The sequence below is a fragment of the Rhyacophila brunnea genome, unplaced genomic scaffold (genome assembly GCF_057557595.1).
Source record: "Rhyacophila brunnea isolate RB1 unplaced genomic scaffold, BYU_Rbru_1.0 scaffold_20, whole genome shotgun sequence".
Classification (NCBI taxonomy): domain Eukaryota; kingdom Metazoa; phylum Arthropoda; class Insecta; order Trichoptera; family Rhyacophilidae; genus Rhyacophila; species Rhyacophila brunnea.
Genome location: NW_028232860.1, coordinates 37,802,995 through 37,821,231, shown reverse-complemented (window position 1 = coordinate 37,821,231; position 18,237 = coordinate 37,802,995). Strand labels below are relative to the sequence as shown.

The window sequence follows — 18,237 nt, the reverse complement described above, 5'->3', positions numbered from 1 at the left end:
TTATGACGTGTCATCCATTTTATGTACAAATATGCAGATATTATGCCCAAAATTTAATTATTGTCCAACTTAAAAATATTTTATTGCGTGTCTGATTCAATTTAAATGTGAGATATTTTATTATATCTTTTGATTGTTAATAAATAATTAATGAAAATATATGGCATTAGAATAGAACAAAATATTTAAATATTTTTCGTTATATTCTATTTTTCGTACTTATAGACCAATTGAAAATGCCCGTTTGGATGAAACCGGTATTACATACAATATAATAAATGTGGAAACAAATACGATAGATACATAAAATACAATTAACATATTCCACTGTTTGTTATTTCGAATAACTATTGAAACTATTGTGCGATATATTTAACTAGAAGTGAAAATTGGTATTAAGTGTTTTTTGTAAGATTTTATAAACACTTAACTGCAACGGTGGATGACCTATATAATATATTTGCTCAAGTGAAAAAAGTGGTGCCACTTAATACCAGCACGAAAATATTTACACAATTAAATTTTACGTATATTTTATAAAAAATAGTGTGTTAGATTTTTTTATTATATGAACTACCTAGCTCAGATGGTTAATTTATTTTTTCTACGAGACGGAGAGACAATCTCGGGGATTTCATGAACCGGAACTGTGCTCCGGTGTGCTCGGGACCATTTCGAGGCCATCTTAGTACGTCCAACATTGTAGAAAATAATATTTAGTGTTACGCAGAAGAGAAATGTTCCATATCACTGATTAATATTATAAGTTATCTGCTGATAGCTATTTACTTAGAGTTTATAAATAAATTAAGTTTAGAAAATTGTATGCATTATTAGTAATTGTGGCCAGTGAAATATCAGTTAAAATCATGTGGTATTTTTACATTTTGTTATTTTTTGGACTATTTTCGGGTGGACTGATTTTATGGAATTGGTATTGTTTCATGTTTTGGACCAATAAAGGAATAAAAGGACCCAAGCCGACTTTTTTGGTCGGTAATATGCTTAACGTCTTTTTGGGAAAAGAAAATCTCGGGGCTTTGATCACCAAAATTTACAACGACACAAAACATCTTCCGTACGCTGGAGCATTCTTGATGCTACGGCCGACACTCATCATCAATGATATCGAACTTCTGAAAGCGATTATGGCAAAAGATTTTATTCATTTTACGGATCACTCCACAATGGACCACACTCACAATCCTCTCAATGCACATCTGTTTAATTTGAGAGGAGAACAATGGAAGGTTTTAAGGAGCAAATTGACCCCAGTGTTTACTGCGAACAAAATCAAAGAGATGTTTGATCTTGTGACACAATGTGCAATTGAGATGAATAGTTACTTAGAAGAAACCATTGTACAAGATGATAATGTTGACATGAGAGAGATTATGGCGAAGTTAAACACTGATGTGATCGGCTCGTGTGCGTTTGGGATTGAGTGCAATAGTTTCAAGCACTCGGACGCGGAATTCAGGAAGATGGGAAAGAAAGTATTTGAAATATCTTTTGTTAGAGGGGTATTCCAGTTCATCATGTTTTTTATGCCCAAATTAATGGTGTTTTATAGAGGAAGTAAAACCGGTAATAAGCTGACAGATTTCTTTTACAATACCGTGAAGAAGACAATTAAATATCGCAAGGATAATAATATAGCCCGCAATGATTTCATGCAGCTTCTGATTCAGTTACAGAAAGATGGAGTCGTTCATGATGAGACTTTAGGTGACAATTTTTAATTTTCTTAATATTTTATGTATCTCTCTAGACCAGTGGTTTTCACTTGAAATTAAACTGTGGCCGCACGATTGACATTGACAGTTCTATGGAAACGTCTGGTGGCCGCACCAAATTTCACTTTTGTTGTGATTAAAAAATTTAAAGCAAAATTTTATTTACTAAAAAAATGGATGAATTTATTTATAGACAAGTCCATTTAATAAAAGACATTTGAACATTTTACTACCTACATATCTATTTATTTAAAAATAATGCAAATACTAATAATTAAATAAATGCTACTTCTAAGTTACAGATCCTGTCAACTGAATTTTACATTACACTGAATGATCTTTCACAGTATAGATGATGTACAGGAAAAATCGACAATATTAATAAACCAATTTTGTATTTTTGGACAATAGCTAGAACCTGAGTAGACTCTTCAGTGCGAAGAACGCAATAAATAAATAACCTTGTTATATTACAGGAATCAATGAGCAAGCACTGAATGATGGAGTCAGACTCACGACGATGCAAGTCGCCGCTCAGGTATATGCCTTCTTCGCCACTGGATTTGAGACTACATCGTCTACGTCAAGTTATGCTCTGTATGAGCTAGCTCTCAATCCAGATATTCAGAACAGAGTGAGAGAAGAAATAGACCAAGTCATTGCAAAGCACGACAACAAGATTACCTATGATGCGCTGGGAGAGATAACGTATATTAATCAAGTCATTGATGGTAAGATACGGTATTGGATTCTGATGAAACATTGGTGACGAAGATTCCATACTAGGCGGTAATTAGATAAAAGTATGTATAGTATTCAAAAGTATAAAGTAGAGTCATGACTCTAAGTATTATAACTTAATTGAATTTAGGATTCACCTACACGTAGATAGACTCTATCCGAGTCTATAGAATCTTCTACCGATATGTACACAAACAGAGGTTTAGGAGACATGAAAATATAAATAATATTAAACTCTACAGGTTTAAAAAAAAGGGTTTTGTAGATAGCTATTTCGGTTGTAACACCATTATCAAGACTATTCAGATAGTTCGTTTTTCGTTCTGTGTATAGCCTTTTACATGTATATGGAGCACCGGGGCTGGGCCCCTATCTCCGTCATCTCGGTTGTAGTTTTTGGCTTTTGGTAGGCTTTGGTGCGGTACGCATTTGTGTAATTACCTACACAACGGGTAAAAGTTTATACATTTATATATACAAACAATTCAGGTTTACTTCATCCTGGCCGTGATGTAACCCAGATTCAGGTCACATCACTGGTCAGGTGGTTTCCGGTGAAGATCTCTGCTGTGACATTGATAGCCCGATTGTCTCCCCCGAGCAGTATTTTATCTTTTATATTTATGTCCCTGAGATGAAATAAAAGTTGTATATTTATATTTTTTAATACTAGGGAGGAAGGTTCCCTCCGGCCGCACTAGCGTCAGGCGGCGGGGTGCCCTTCATCTTTTATTATCCTCGGGAGAGGGTCGGGTATCAATGTCTCTCCTTGGTGCGATTAAAAATAACAGGTTAGTCGCTCGGATGATAGGAAGTCTTGGGGTATGGATGTGAGGGAACTATGGTGGTTGCTTGTCCAGCAGGATTGCCTTCGGCCTCCTATAAACGTAGTCTGTGTCGCTTCCATTTTCGATCAGCAAATTTTTAATAGTCGCGTTGGGATGGTTTATCATGGACTTGTAGAATTTCTTCGACAGTTTCATGATTATGTTCGTGGATGGTTTCTATTTTAAGGTCTTTGTGGAGTGTAGTATTGCGTACAAACCACGGTGCGTTTGTGATTTGTCTCAATGTCTTGTTTTGTATGGTCTGAAAAACTTTAGTGTGCCTAGGGTTTGCGTATGCCCATATGGGGCTTGCGTAGGTAATTATTGGTCTGGTGATTGCTGTGTAGAGCAGAAGTTTTGCTCGAGTAAACAGTTTACTCCTGGGACCCATTATGGGTCGAAGTTTTGAATGGACTATTGCAGCTTGGCGTTTTTTCTCTAGAATATGTTTGTTAAACGTGAGTATGCTGTCTATCGTTAGACCTAAGTATTTAACTGAATTATCCGATGGGATTTTGTGGTTATGCATTTAAAGATTTTCCATTTTAGAGACGTGCCTATTCGGGACCCCTTGTGGGACTCCGGCTGTGGGTGTTTTAGTGGTGGATCTAATTCCGTTAATTTTTACATTAATGCTTCTGTTCCGAAGAAAGGAGCTTATCATGTTGATCATGGCTATGTCGAGTCCTGATTCTTCGAGTTTAACTATAAGACCTTTGATCCAGACCTTATCAAAGGCTTTTGCTATGTCTAAAAAAAGTCCTGTTGTGAAGACTTTGTAATTGAACGCTTTGGTTATGTATTCAATAGCCCTAAGTAGTTGATGGTTGGTCGAGTGTCCTGCTCTGAATCCGTGTTGGATTTCTGGGATGAGGTCTGCTTCATCGATCATGATTTGAAGTCTGCGTTTTACGACTCGTTCAAAGATTTTACTTAAAGTAGGTAAGAGGCTAATTGGTCTATGATTTTCTGGTCTAGTCAGATCTTTGCCAGGTTTTGGAATGAGGACTATATCCGCTACTTTCCAGGCTGCTGGAAAGTATTGGAGTTCTAGGCTGGCGTTGATTATCTGCGTAAGTATTTCTATATCTCTATCTGGGAGGTTTTTGACAGCTCTGTTTGTTAGACCGACATTACCAGGGGCTTTGCTGTTATTAAACCACTTAATGAGGCAACCGATTTCCGTGACCGAGGCCGGCATTAGAGGATTTGGAGGAGGATCTGACCTCTTATTGGAGATATCCCTGGCTTTTCTAGTGATTTGCCTAACATGATTAACTATTTCCGAATTGTTCCTGTCTATTGTGTTTGGAGAGAATTGTTCGGCTAGGCTAATTGCGAAAGCTTCGGCTTTATCTATGGATGAATATACTGAACCATTAGGTCCCTGGATATGAGTTATCTTTTGTTTAGTCTGTCTTAGAATTTTAGTTATGGACCAGTATGGTAGGCTGCCCTTAATTAAATTGCTAACTTTTTGGCACCAGCTGGCGTCATCAAGTTCTGCGAGTTCTTTTCTGATCTCGGGTATCAAACTGTTGTAAATGGCTTTGGATGTGTGGAGTTTTAGCTCCTGCAACTCCTTGTGTGCTATATTTTTCTCTCTGATTTTATATTTAAGGCGCAGTGGTATGTATGGGCGGAGTGTATGATTTGACGGTGTAACTATGGTGGCTGAGTTTAAGGCATCACGTATTTCGCCGTGAGTGTCGCGACTGCGGAGTCTATGCTCTCCTCAGTGTTAAGTAGGGTTAAGTGCGTGAGCTTTTACTCTAACGCTGATTTGAAATCGTCCCAAGAAGTTTGGGTTCTGATTCTTCTGCTGATTGCTGGGCCACATTTTATGGGTCCCCTAAGTGTAAAAGTACCGGCTTGTGGTCTGACGATAGTTCGTTAACTACACTAATTTCGTGAATGAAATCCGTCTGCGCGAGCAAAGCAAAGTCTATGATATTAGGTCGACCTAATTTGTTTATTGGAAAGTGAGTGGGGTCAGATGGAGCGGCTAAGGTTATGTCGTTGTCTTCTATGAATTTGTGTATCATTTTACCTCTGAAATTCGCGGATCGATTGTGCCAGGCAGAGTGCTTGGCATTGAAATCACCCGCGATGACAATTGAGGTAACGTTAGCGTCCAGTAGGCTATCTAGATCTGATCTGTTTATAGAGTCGTCCTTTTTAAAGGGAGGAACGTAGACTGAAGTGAATTTAACACTGCCGGAGGTGCGAGCATTAACTATGATTGAGCATGATTCTAGTGCCCGGCTTTGTGGGGTCGGAGGTGCCTCATATGAATTCAGATAGGCCATTTGCCTTTGCTTAAATACTATACGTATAGATAGAGACAGATTACATTTTCTTATTCGTTCCAACAATATTATTATTGTGTATCATCAATACTTTGAGAATCCTAAATGGGTTTTTAATGGATATCAAAATTTACACAATTTATCGAAAGTACAATGTTCGAGTGCTTTGGTTATTTCTTGTTTACATTATTAATCAATTAAAATATTATTAATATAATTCTGTTAATCATCTGATTAAACTATATTTAATAGTAGCGACGAATGCATTATAAAATTTTCATTAATTATGTGATTATTTTTGGATAATTCGCGATTAATTTCCAACTGTTCGAGTAAATTTAATTTTAGAGAGGTTTAGGATTATCCAGTTTGATACCTGTGAATCCCGGGATTAGTAAACATAATCCAGAAACTTTCGGGATTGTTTTTTTTTATCAATCACAATCAATTGGTACATATACAAAATCATTATGTTAGTGGCGTGTATGTACCTGCACATGTCACAGGGGGAATTGCAGAATGCTCACGGATAATAAATAATCATTTATTGCTGCCATATGCAATCGTAACAACATCAGAAAAATAATAAATCCGTTTATTTAACAAGTTAGACACCACTGCCGTGCTGGCACGCGAATGGCGTATAACCGCCAGTGCCACGGACGTGCAGGTACCCACTTGTTTCAGCACCGAATTTTGTATGTTTTATTTTCTCATTTAATTTAATACAGGCACATCCACGAATGAGTAGCAATATTGTTACAATCTCGGAATGTGTATTAATTTTAATTAATATAATATGTAGGTACTAATAGATATTGTATGTTATTGTCAACACAATATGATATTTTTTATTTTAATTGATCTTGTATTTGTATTTGTTATCGTTTCTTAAATAAATAAATAAAACTGTTTTACTTTCACATTATTATTTATATTAAAATATTATTTACACCACTAAAATTGCACGAATACAATATTTACAATAAATGTCTTCAATAAATTATACTTTTTATCATTGGTATTTGTATAAGTATATAAAAATTTAATATTAACTATCGAAAAAATACCAATCCTGGGATCACAAAAATTGTGATCAAATTGTGAAATTATTTTGGCTTGGTATTGGGTTACCTAGTCTGGACCCTCTTTCTACTACGTCAGTGTGGTCTGCAGGCGTGTCGTCTTTCCGGATTTGTCAATGCTTTGTTTTTCAATGCTGATGTATTATTATTCCTTTCTATACATATTTCAATATTTATATTCCCACCTCTGCTCTTCAATAGTAATTGTAGATATGTTTATTTACGAATGCTTCAATTGTAAACTTTTTTCCAGAAACATTAAGAAAATATCCACCAAGCGCGGTAACATTACGAGTATGCACGAAGAATTACCCGCTCCCTGGCACAGACATAATCATTGAAAAGGACACCCCCATCATGATACCAATTTTTGGCATTCAGAGGAACTCAGACTATTATCCTGAACCGAACAAATTCGACCCAGAAAGGTTTTCGCCAGAGAACAAAGCAGCAGTGATTAAGTTTTCGTATTTACCTTTTGGTGAAGGGCCTCGAATTTGCATAGGTAAGTAATCGATCGCCTTGTTTAGACCGAATTAAGAGGAACTCCTTACTGAGTAAGTACTTACTTACCGAGTTGTTACTTTAAAAATAAAAACAACGAGAAATAACAAGATAATTAAGAGCTAGTCGAAGAATCTAGGTTATCACAAGTTTTGTTTTTGTTTTGTTACGCCAAAGAAGTATAACTTCTAACGCGCATACATAAGTACATGCACCGATTTTTTTTTTATAATTTTTGTTTTTTTGTTATTCAATAATGCGTTGGCAGCATGCAGATCTCGCTTCCAGTTTATGATAGAAAAAACGAGTTTATTATTTTTTATATAATATCTTCTTCTATTTACTTATATTTCACTAGAAAGATTTACTCCTACTGATTTGAAATATCTATGGATGTTAAAACAGTTTTAAGATAGGACTGATTTTTTTAAATGATTTTACCGAAGCTTTGACTGTGACTCGTTGTCATATCGCCTCTTCTCTTCTAGAAGGGGATCCGCCGATCAGGTCCTGCCAAGCTCTTCCGTCTTACCCACCGCCAGGGCACCTTTCAATTCGACGATATTCTCAAAGATATCCGCAATTCGCAGCTGTACTCTGTGAGGTTCATATTTAGGGAATTGTACTGCTATATGTACAATGTCCCCTAAAACATCACATTTATCGCAGAGCTGCGAATCGCTTCTTCCCATGAAGACATCAAATCTTTTACCCATTGTGTGCCCTGTTCTTAGCCTCTAGTATGTATTAGCTTAAGATCGTCGCTCTTCAAAGGAAACTACAAACCAGGGCACCAACCGTGGGGCTGGTAGAATAGACTTACTCCATTTTCCCTTTTCTAGTGATGCCCCTATGGTGAAAATCTATCCATATGCTTTCGCACATTTTCTTTATGGCCTCATTCCGGTCCAGGTTTTCTGCTATCCACTGATATGGTATCCCTGATTTACGTTAAATGAATTAAAGGCGTCTTTATAGGTACTATGTTAAATCTAAATATATCGTTGTTTATCTATTATTTTAAAGGCAGACCAATTGACGCGCAGTGACCTGTCTAAAATATCACGTGTACAAAACGTCCTTTGTGAGCATAGAGTAAAAAAAACTCCGATACTTATATAATTAGACTTGTGTGAGAAAGTATCACATACGACATATTATTATTGTGCATAATTTGCGTAGGTTTCACATAGTTCATATTGAATTTTGCCATAACTTTTATATTTATCCGTTATTTTTAAATAAGACTTATTGTTGGTTTTCTGGTGTCCACTGATATGGCATTCCTAAATGGCCAGCTTCCTTTGCCAGATCATCCGCCCTTTCATTGCCCTAAATACCCATGTGTGATGGGATCCATTGAAGGCTAAATCTCCTCCTCTAAAGATAGGACTGATAAACATTTTGTTTTTATCTAAATATCACGTTGCCAACTTTTTGAATTGATTTATTTTGTAAATTAATAACAATACATTTTATTTCCAGGGAAAAGATTCGGCTTATTCCAAGTTAAATCGAGTTTGGTATACCTTTTATCCAGGTTTGAGCTGTCAGTATGCGAAAGGACCAGCATCCCAATGGTATTCGATAAGAAAGCAGTTTTCGTGGTACCTGAAGGTGGATTGTGGTTGAATTTAAAGAAGAGGACAAAGTAAAAGAGTTATATTAATGTGCACCATATATTTTGTAATATTTATATGGACGTATCAACAACGGTTTCTATTTCCTATTACTATCAATTGATAAGATAATTGTCAGCAGGCAATTGAAACAGGATAGGTTTCACCCTTCCGACATTTTTAACTGTACGAAATCTGTCTTGAAGTAAATAAAATTATGAAAATAAGTACAAATAATAAAATATTTTAACATAATTAAGTGATTTTTATTTTTACCATACGTGTCTCTCTACCACTGTGATGAGAAAATAATAAGTTTATTGTTTATTGTGACTAATGTACCTACACAGTATTTATATTACTTTGAAAAGGTAAAAACAATTAAAATTAAATATATATATTAATTTTCTATTCTATTCTATTCTATTCTATTCTATTCTATTCTATTCTATTCTATTCTATTCTATTCTATTCTATTCTATTCTATTCTATTCTATTCTATTCTATTCTATTCTATTCTATTCTATTCTATTCTATTCTATTCTATTCTATTCTATTGATTATTTTGTATGGAAAGTCTAAAGGAGATATGCGTTAGTCTAATTGAACGTTGCTCCAGTCATTTTAATTTATATAGCGAGCTTTCTTGCTAAATATCATCTAGGTATTTAAAGCTATCAAATCTCTCAATATTTATCTGTCTGATAAATATCATCTGTATAAATCTCTCAAGGGGAATTCTTGATAAGAACAGCTGAAAACGATGGTTTTCTTTGCGTTGATTTTCAATAACGACGATAGACGAATTGGCATGAAAATGTCATCGGTGTACTAATTTTGATCTAGCAAATTAATCGTTGTTTTTTTTTAATTCGTCACTTAATTCGTTGAGAAGTTGCAGATTTTTTTACAAACTTTTATGAATATTAGTGGAACCCTGATTGGGTACACTTTTCTAAAAACAACGGATCGTAGTATAATTAATGTTTTGTTGCATTTGTTCGCAGACATGCTAAATTATTTTGTTTACTATTAATTTCTTATCCTACATTACTCGCAATACTTTTTTTTTATCTGCGACACCTGATAACTCAATATTAAAATATAAACTCAGGAATAATTTTTACTTCCATCAATAAATTTGAAACATAGCGACGATTATATAGAATATTTTTTATTACTTCGCCTACGCCTCTATAAACACAAAATTAATGGGATCTGGCTTACCCTACTGGTTATGGTATAACAGGCAACGGATCTCAAGTGCGGAAAAATATAGGATAGGTACTCTTAAACACGTGTTAGAATATGTTATTTTCAATAATAATTATTGAAGGCGTCCCCGGAAAATGGGTCTATATCCAAAAACAAAATTGTTAAGGGGCCACGTGCGCCAAAATTGAGGTTTTATGGTATTTTCAGAGCATAATCCTGGACATTCCTTAAACGTTGTAGATAATCTATTTATATAATTTTGAAGCCTTATTATCGTTTATATTTATTTTAAACATTTGATGACTGCGTATTAAGTAAGTATTTTTATTACAGAAAATAGTATTTTTTTAAACTTCTCGATCTAATGTTTTAGAATATAGTCATATTTCAGTACATCCATGTGCAGTGGTATTAAGATTTTTTAGATTTATTAATATTTAAACGCATTTATAAAACCATTAGTAAAATGAACGTTAACAAATTTATATCGACATTATTATAGTGAAATATTTACGATAAAAAATTGTATTTTATAATCTCTGTGATTCCAAATTTGACAAGAATTAGGCATTTTATTATTTAAAAAATGGGCCTGATTACCACATTTGAAGATAAATCTAAATATACTGATTATAAGCTATGTCTTTGACCATTCAAATGTGATAACATTCTACGAATAATGATTGTATTATAATAATTATTGATCTAAGAATATGGTAGTATTTTTTGAAATACGCCATTTCTATTAGTATTTCTCAGTGGTTAAGCTACAACATACGGCCGTTACCATAAATTGACAAACAATAAATGAAATAGGGAGTAAGATCATGTTAACGCGCGTGTTTGAACATGTACCTAACCGACAAAAAACATTTTTTTCGGTTCGGTATCATTGTCAAAATAGTTTTAATTTTTTATTTTGGATAATAAAGACCCTTCTTCTACGGTAAGCATTTTAGTATTTCTAATATCTCAAAAAGTGTGGCAGTTAAAATAATAAAACTTTCCAACATCGTGAGCAATGCTATATAGACCCGTTTTAGTCAATAAAATCACTTTTTGACATAATGTATGTATTATACAGACCCCTTTTCCGGGGACGCCTTCAATTACGTCTGTATGATAATAATATACATTAAAGTTTGTTAAGTAAATGTAACGTGCATCTAATATTGATTTGTTATATTTGGTTTTTACGGCTTGACTGCCATAAAATACCCTGCTACAAAATAGTAGTCCACGGCGATGGCTGTTACATGTCTATTTATTAATCTGTTCTGTGTCTTTAGCAGACCTGGGCAAACTTTTTTAATGAAGGGCCATATTAGGAATATAAAATGAACGGCAGGCCGCAAGCAAAATACTATTTTTAGACATACATTATTAATTATTATCATGGAAAAGGAAATTCAACATAAAAAAATAACTTATTCTTTAATAGCCAAAAAATTAAGGCTATACTTTAGCTGAGGCATGGTCTAACTCTAACTAAATCGATCGTGACTACGCGTCGCGCAGATTGTGCAAATGACGCGTGCAGAACAAAACATAATTTTTCATAAAAAGTCAACATGCGTCCATTTAATGTTATGTTTATTGTTCTATTACGAATAATAATAATATATTCATTGACATGTTTTCTTTTTCAAGTAAATGGTTAACGTTTTTTAGTCATCTTTACACAATTCAAGAATTAATTCCTCCGACACAGGTCGACTATCGCTCTCCGACTGGCAACGCATGCGAAATTATGTCCCACCTATTGCTGAAAATTATTTGCCGTTTCACTGAAGTATGCTCTTAATGAGAAGAATGAAACTGTTTTACATTTTTCAACATATTTAGCTAGCGGGCTCCACAGAAATACTTGAGAGGCCATAGTTTGCCCAGACCTATATCTTAAATGTAAAGTGTTCAACCAACGTGTGCTACCAGTGCTCACGTCAACGTGTGCTACTAGTCCTCACGTCAGCGTGTAAAACATGGATTCTTAAACATACATAATTTTGAAAAACACTTTCTGAAAGAATAATATAATTTATTATATCCAATAGAAAAAATCTTTTTTGAAAAAAGTAAGCCACCCCGGCCGGGAATCGAACCCTGCATCTCCAGGGTTTACGCGCCGTCCGTCGCATTTACCAATATGTTACGCAGTGACATACTAATTGCGACAAATTTTAACTATTGGCATTTTAAACTTACTTTTTTCAAAAAAGATTTTTTCTATTGTTTATAATATATTATATTATACAGAAAGTGTTTTTCAAAATTATCTATGTTCAATAATCAGAATGGTACATTCTTAAATCTTGTGAATTATTCATTGAATAAAAGAAATAGTTAATAATGGATTCTTAATGTTAGAAAAATATAAATATTACGAGTAGCGCAACGTGGCATGTTGCACCAAAATATCAATGGATACGGAAGCAGACATGAGTACCTATGCAATGTTATAGAGGTCGCTAAGCAGATGAAATGGGCATGGAATCGACAATCGCTGGACAAATTCGTCATACAGTGATACACAAGAGGTACTCCACATAAATGCCCTAAAATCGGCTGGATAGATGAACTCATATAGTGGTAGTGAAGAACTATGGACCGGGAAGAGTGGAGACTTTCATCTAGCTGTGGATCGACCCAATCTGATGATGCATTTAAAAATCCTTCTCCGAATGAATAAAGTCGGTTTAAAAATCAATATTTTAGAATTCCTAGAATTAAATAGAAATATTAACCGAAGGACACATTAATGAAACCCCTAGTTTCATCCCCATTTCTCACTATTTTCCCATTAAAATTCACACTCCCTCCACTCTAATATTGGCTTAAATTTTCACCGACTATCCCTTTCCGCGTCACAATATTGATAAAAATTATAACCCTGCACAAAGTCTGTTCTCAAATTTTTAAAGCTCACAATGTAAGTGAAGCACATCGCACCCGGGGAATAATAGTGGCACAACTCGAAATACTTGTTTTTGCAGGAGAGCAGTTTGAATATTTTATTTTGGTGTTAAATAAGTTTTTAAATTTACTTTATAATCGCGTGAAGTTGGCACACTTGAGTCATCTCATTTTGAATGTTATCCGCAATAACAATAGCACAACGATCATTGTGCCACTATTTCTGCTTGAATTCAAGTAAAACGTTATAATAATATGATAATGACAAAAATGTTTTTAAGGCCACCATTATATTTTTAAGAATTATGCCGCTATTTGTGCAGACAGAAATGATAAATCTTGGAACATTTCTGCATACTGAACTCAAAAATGACACATGTGGACTTGTGCCACTATTATTCCCCGGGTGCGACATGTTGTTGAAACTTAATTTGATTTTATATAAAAAAATATTAAATGTAATTTGCCTATCAATATTTTGCTTTCGTCTTTATTACTTGTATCGTATCGATTCAAAAAATCGACTTTATTGCAAAAATCGAACATTCCCACTTTGATCTATTCATGTCCTTATCTCCAACGTTCTCATATTAGGTATATACATACTTTGACAATGCGCTCTTCAATTATGATCACGATCGTCATCTCACCCTTGTCTACGTCCAACGGAGGGCATAATTCTGCCTATTTCTTTTTGGACCACACCGCGATCATCCCCTAAGAACAATACACCACATGTTTATATCGACTTTTCTAAACCAAAAGGGCGTTAGTGACAAATCGCTACTATTCAAGCGAGCAAAACGAGTGAAAAAATTTCATGTTAATGAGAACAACTTCGTTTCTTCACAACTTCTTTCTTAGTATTTGAGTTTTTTTCTTTCATTTATACTAGAAAAATATTGTTATGGAATAATATGTAGTGTTAATTTATTTATTTATTTGCAATAGAATTTTTAAATCACTTAATTCCTTTTGGCAGTTCAAGAAAAAATACAAAGTTCATAAAGAAAACACAAAATTGTTTTTTTTTTTAAATTTTATTCATGTTTTTGTTTGTATTTCTGTTATGTTTTATTTGTTTATTATAACTATTTTACTTTTTTTACATTACATACGTTAATAATTATTCTTACTGGCTTTCTGTAGGGTTATCACTTACACCCTAATTGGAAAATCGTAACTCCGTTTGCAATCATCCATGAAAAACGCCCTTTTGCCAGTCTGTAGATATTTTTGTTGTATGCTTAACCTCATATTTAACTCAAAATCACCAAAATGTTACTTACGCTCTTTTGGCTTAGAGGATTTGATATCTAAGTACTACTAATCGAAATACTATAATAGAAAATAATAGCTCAATTTTCATTCATTTCTTTTTCACTCTATGTGAGTGCACTGTGAACTATACCAGTTCATTCGCTGAAGATAAAAAAGTTGGATGACCGATTGCACTGGAATATGAGTTTATTGAGCCGTATTATTTGTTCGCTAATTTCATGATGTCAAGTACCAATAGAATTAATTACTTTCCTTAGAAAAACAAATGTTTCGCATGTTTAATTGTGGCTACGATAAACTGTCCATTATCATCACATGGCAGTGGAGTAACTAGACTTGCTGGACTGTCCATTATAAAATCATATTATCAACGATGTTCAAGAATACCTTATTTTATCAGAAAAGGCCTAAAATTACCAAGGGTCTCTACAATAGTCAGGCCGCGGCGCGAAACTGTGAATTTCATAGTCTATGCATTAAGGGCCTACATGCTCAGCGTTAAAGGAGTAAGATCATGGTAACGCGCGTGTTTGAACATGTACCGTTTTAAAAAAAAAAAAAATTTCGGCTAGGTACATGTTCAAACACGCGCGTTAACATGATTTTACTCCCTACTTCATTTATCCTTTGTCAATTGATGGCTACGGCCGTATGTTGTAACTTAACCACTGAGAAATTCCAATAGAAATGGCGTATTTCAAAAAAATACTAAGTACCTTAATCTTAGGTCAATAATTATTATAAAGCAAACATTATGCGTACGATGTTTATCACATTCGAATGGTTATAAGACATAACTTATAATCAGTATCTTTAGAATTATCTTCAAATGTGTTAATCGTGCCCATTTTTGAATAATAAAATGCCTAATTCTTGTAAAATTTGGGATCAAAAAGATTATAAAATATATTTTTTTATAGTAAATATGTCACTATATAATGTTAACATTAATTTTACTAATGGTTTTGTAAATGCGTTTAAAAATTAATAAATTTAAAAAATTTTAACACCACTTCACATTGACGTACAGAAATATGACTATATTCTAAAACATTAGATCGAGAGGTTTAAAAGAATACTTTTATATGTAATAAAAATACTTTATGCAGTCATCAAATGTTTAAAATAAATATAAAGGTTAATAAGGCTTCAAAATTATATAAATAGATTATCTACAACGTATAAGGAATGTCCAGGGTTATGCTCTGAAAATACCATAAACGCTCCATTTTGACCTACGCTAAGCATGTGGGCCGTTAACTATTGAAATGGTAACGCATTAATTAATATGAACGAAATATGCAATCGAAAATATTCATTTCTTACGAACAGATTTCCGCATTAGGTACTAAATTAAGTAATAACTTGCACTACCATCAGAACTCGCAATTTACTGAATTATAAAAGTGATTTCAGATTCAGTTATAGCAATTTCACGCTTTTTAACAACGTTTTTATTAGCTCGTATTCTTATTTGTCCGGTGGTTGTTTATCCGGTACAAATCTTGCAATCGATTTTTAACTAACTTCCCGTCTAGCTAGACATTTTAAACTTTTAGAATATATCAGAACACGATGCTAATGCATTCTTTTAATACTTTTAGCCATCTTTAAGTAGAATTTACTTCATTTTCACTTATTTCTGTTTTGTATGAAAAGTTATTTTGGAAGAAATTCGTAATCCAATCCACTATTATTGGTTGCTTGGTGGTCCTAGCAACTAAATTATTAATATATACGTGCGTTACTATGGAAATCAAAATGACATTTCAGTATTCAGTAATTCTATATTTGTTTGTTTTTTATTTACTTCATATCAAGTAGTCAACAAATCAAATAATTCAACAGAAAATTTACAAACGTTGTAAGTATATAAAAAAATCTTTTTATTTTGTAATAATTATTATTGCTCGGCTGCGCGCACACGGCAAAGCGACTGCGCGCAGACGGCAAAGCGAAGTTTCGGATTCATCCGCCAAACGACGTTTGCGTTTTGTTTCCGAGCCGATTGCGTTTTAAATGCGTGTCAAATGCGTCAATATTTCGACGATGCTGTCCAAGAGAAAACACGGTTTTCACGGGGATTCATAAACGCCTTTTTTTGAAACTGCACCCTGCTGCGAGAGTATTTATCTTTCATTACAGTGGCGTACAAGGGTACATAAATCAATATAAAATCAGTACATAATATTGCATTATACCTAAATTTATTTTCCCACTATTGCTTCTTTTGGAGCTGGACTGTTTTATATCGAAAGCGTTTTGAAAATTACCTGTTGTTGAGCCTATTATATACCATCATCATCAATACTATCGACCGAGGGTACTTGATGGAGTTTGAATTTAAATTCTAATTGATTTAAGTTTTGTACTATTATTATTTATTAATACAATAAAAAGATTATAAGTTAATACACGAAGAAAGGGTAAAAACCTTATTACCTAGATACCTACTAAGTAAAGGATTAAGTACAAAAACATAATATTTTGAATAATTTTAATATTTGCAGTATTCTAATAACCTGTTGTAAATACTATTAATACATTCGGTAGGTAAGCAGTTTTACAAAATATAATAAAAAGTTGTGACACAGCACAGCTATGAGAAGAAGTATTTCACGAGAAGAATGGCTCGCCATATCTATACGGTAAACTAAACTATTATTATTTATTTTGTAGTATGTACTTATTTAATTATTTTTTTTATTAGTTGACACTGTCATCTTCTATAGATACACTAAAATGGAAACGGGTACTAATAATAATATATTGAAGTGAGAATAATGAATACCCACCTACTACTATTGATAGGTATGTGCTTGTGTTCTTGTATCGGTACAAGTATATTTATATTAATTATTGTTTTTTTGTTATAATATATTAGTTGCGATTAATTGACAATAAAATTTAGATAATTTATCTATTTAGCCGCTACAGTACCATATTATTCAATTACATATTCAAAAAAAGTTGGTAGTTATGAATTCAAAACACCTTTCATAAAAAATAGATTGAAATATTAGTAGGTACACTAACACGAAATTACCTGATATAGTCTCATTACAATAGCTATCTTTTTAATATGTAGCTATTGAATTCTAAGCAATAATATTCTATTGCATATATGAACAGATTTTAAGGGGAGATATTTCAAATGTTTATGAATAATATGTTTTGAATGTTTATTTAATAAAAGATACAATAGGTATAATAATATATTACATTGTTCTAACAAATTATATACAAAAAACCTATAAAATATTTTAATTAAATTATATCTGTTTTCCCCATTGCATTAACGCCACTGTGAAATTCTTGATGACACTAATTCAGAAAGAAGGAAGATTTTTTTAATTTTTAAGTAATAAATTATGTCATACAATATGTGCCTTATTGTGTTCGGCAAACTTATAGCTATTATGGAAATTAGTACTTTTTGTTTTCACCGTTAGTGTTATTATGTAAGAATTTATTTATTGCACTATCCGAAGAATTTAAAAAAAACTTTTTTTTGTCGCCAGTGGCGAACTAAGATAAATAAAATATAAAAATATAATATGTAAACATTACCTACATAATTATTAAGTATTTCTTTTTTACCATTTTACCTATATTTATTTTTTCCACTATTGCTTGATTTGGAATAGAATTCTGTTATATTATATCGAAAGCGTTTTTTAATTTGATGATATTTTCATAGTGTAGAAATTATTTTTAATGACTTTCATGCGGATTTTTGTTAGCTATACGCAAATGCAAACATAGTCTAAATAAGCATTAATCATTCAAGTGAATCTTTCTGGTTGCAAACAATTCATCATGACTTCGACAACAATAACAATACAGAACATGATAAAACAGAACAGCCAGGTTTTCTCCAGGTGTTCTGTTTTGTCATGTTCTGTTTTGTCACTGTCCTGTTTTGTCATGGAACCGACTAAGATTTAACATTCTTCATATTATTATATATGACAATGTGCTAGGTGCAGATTGCGTAGGCTTAAACC

General features: G+C 33.1%; 1 protein-coding gene across 1 annotated transcript; it reads left to right on the top strand.

Annotated features, from left to right (window-relative positions):
- Positions 1–969: 969 nt before the first annotated feature.
- On the top strand, positions 970–8,857 carry LOC147071618 (putative cytochrome P450 6a14). Its single transcript, XM_085947987.1, has 4 exons — positions 970–1,728; positions 2,213–2,467; positions 6,952–7,203; positions 8,688–8,857. The coding sequence occupies exons 1-4, from the start codon at positions 1,002–1,004 to the stop codon at positions 8,855–8,857; spliced, it is 1,404 nt and encodes a 467-aa protein (XP_085804113.1). The 5' UTR covers positions 970–1,001.
- The last annotated feature ends 9,380 nt before the right edge of the window (positions 8,858–18,237 follow it).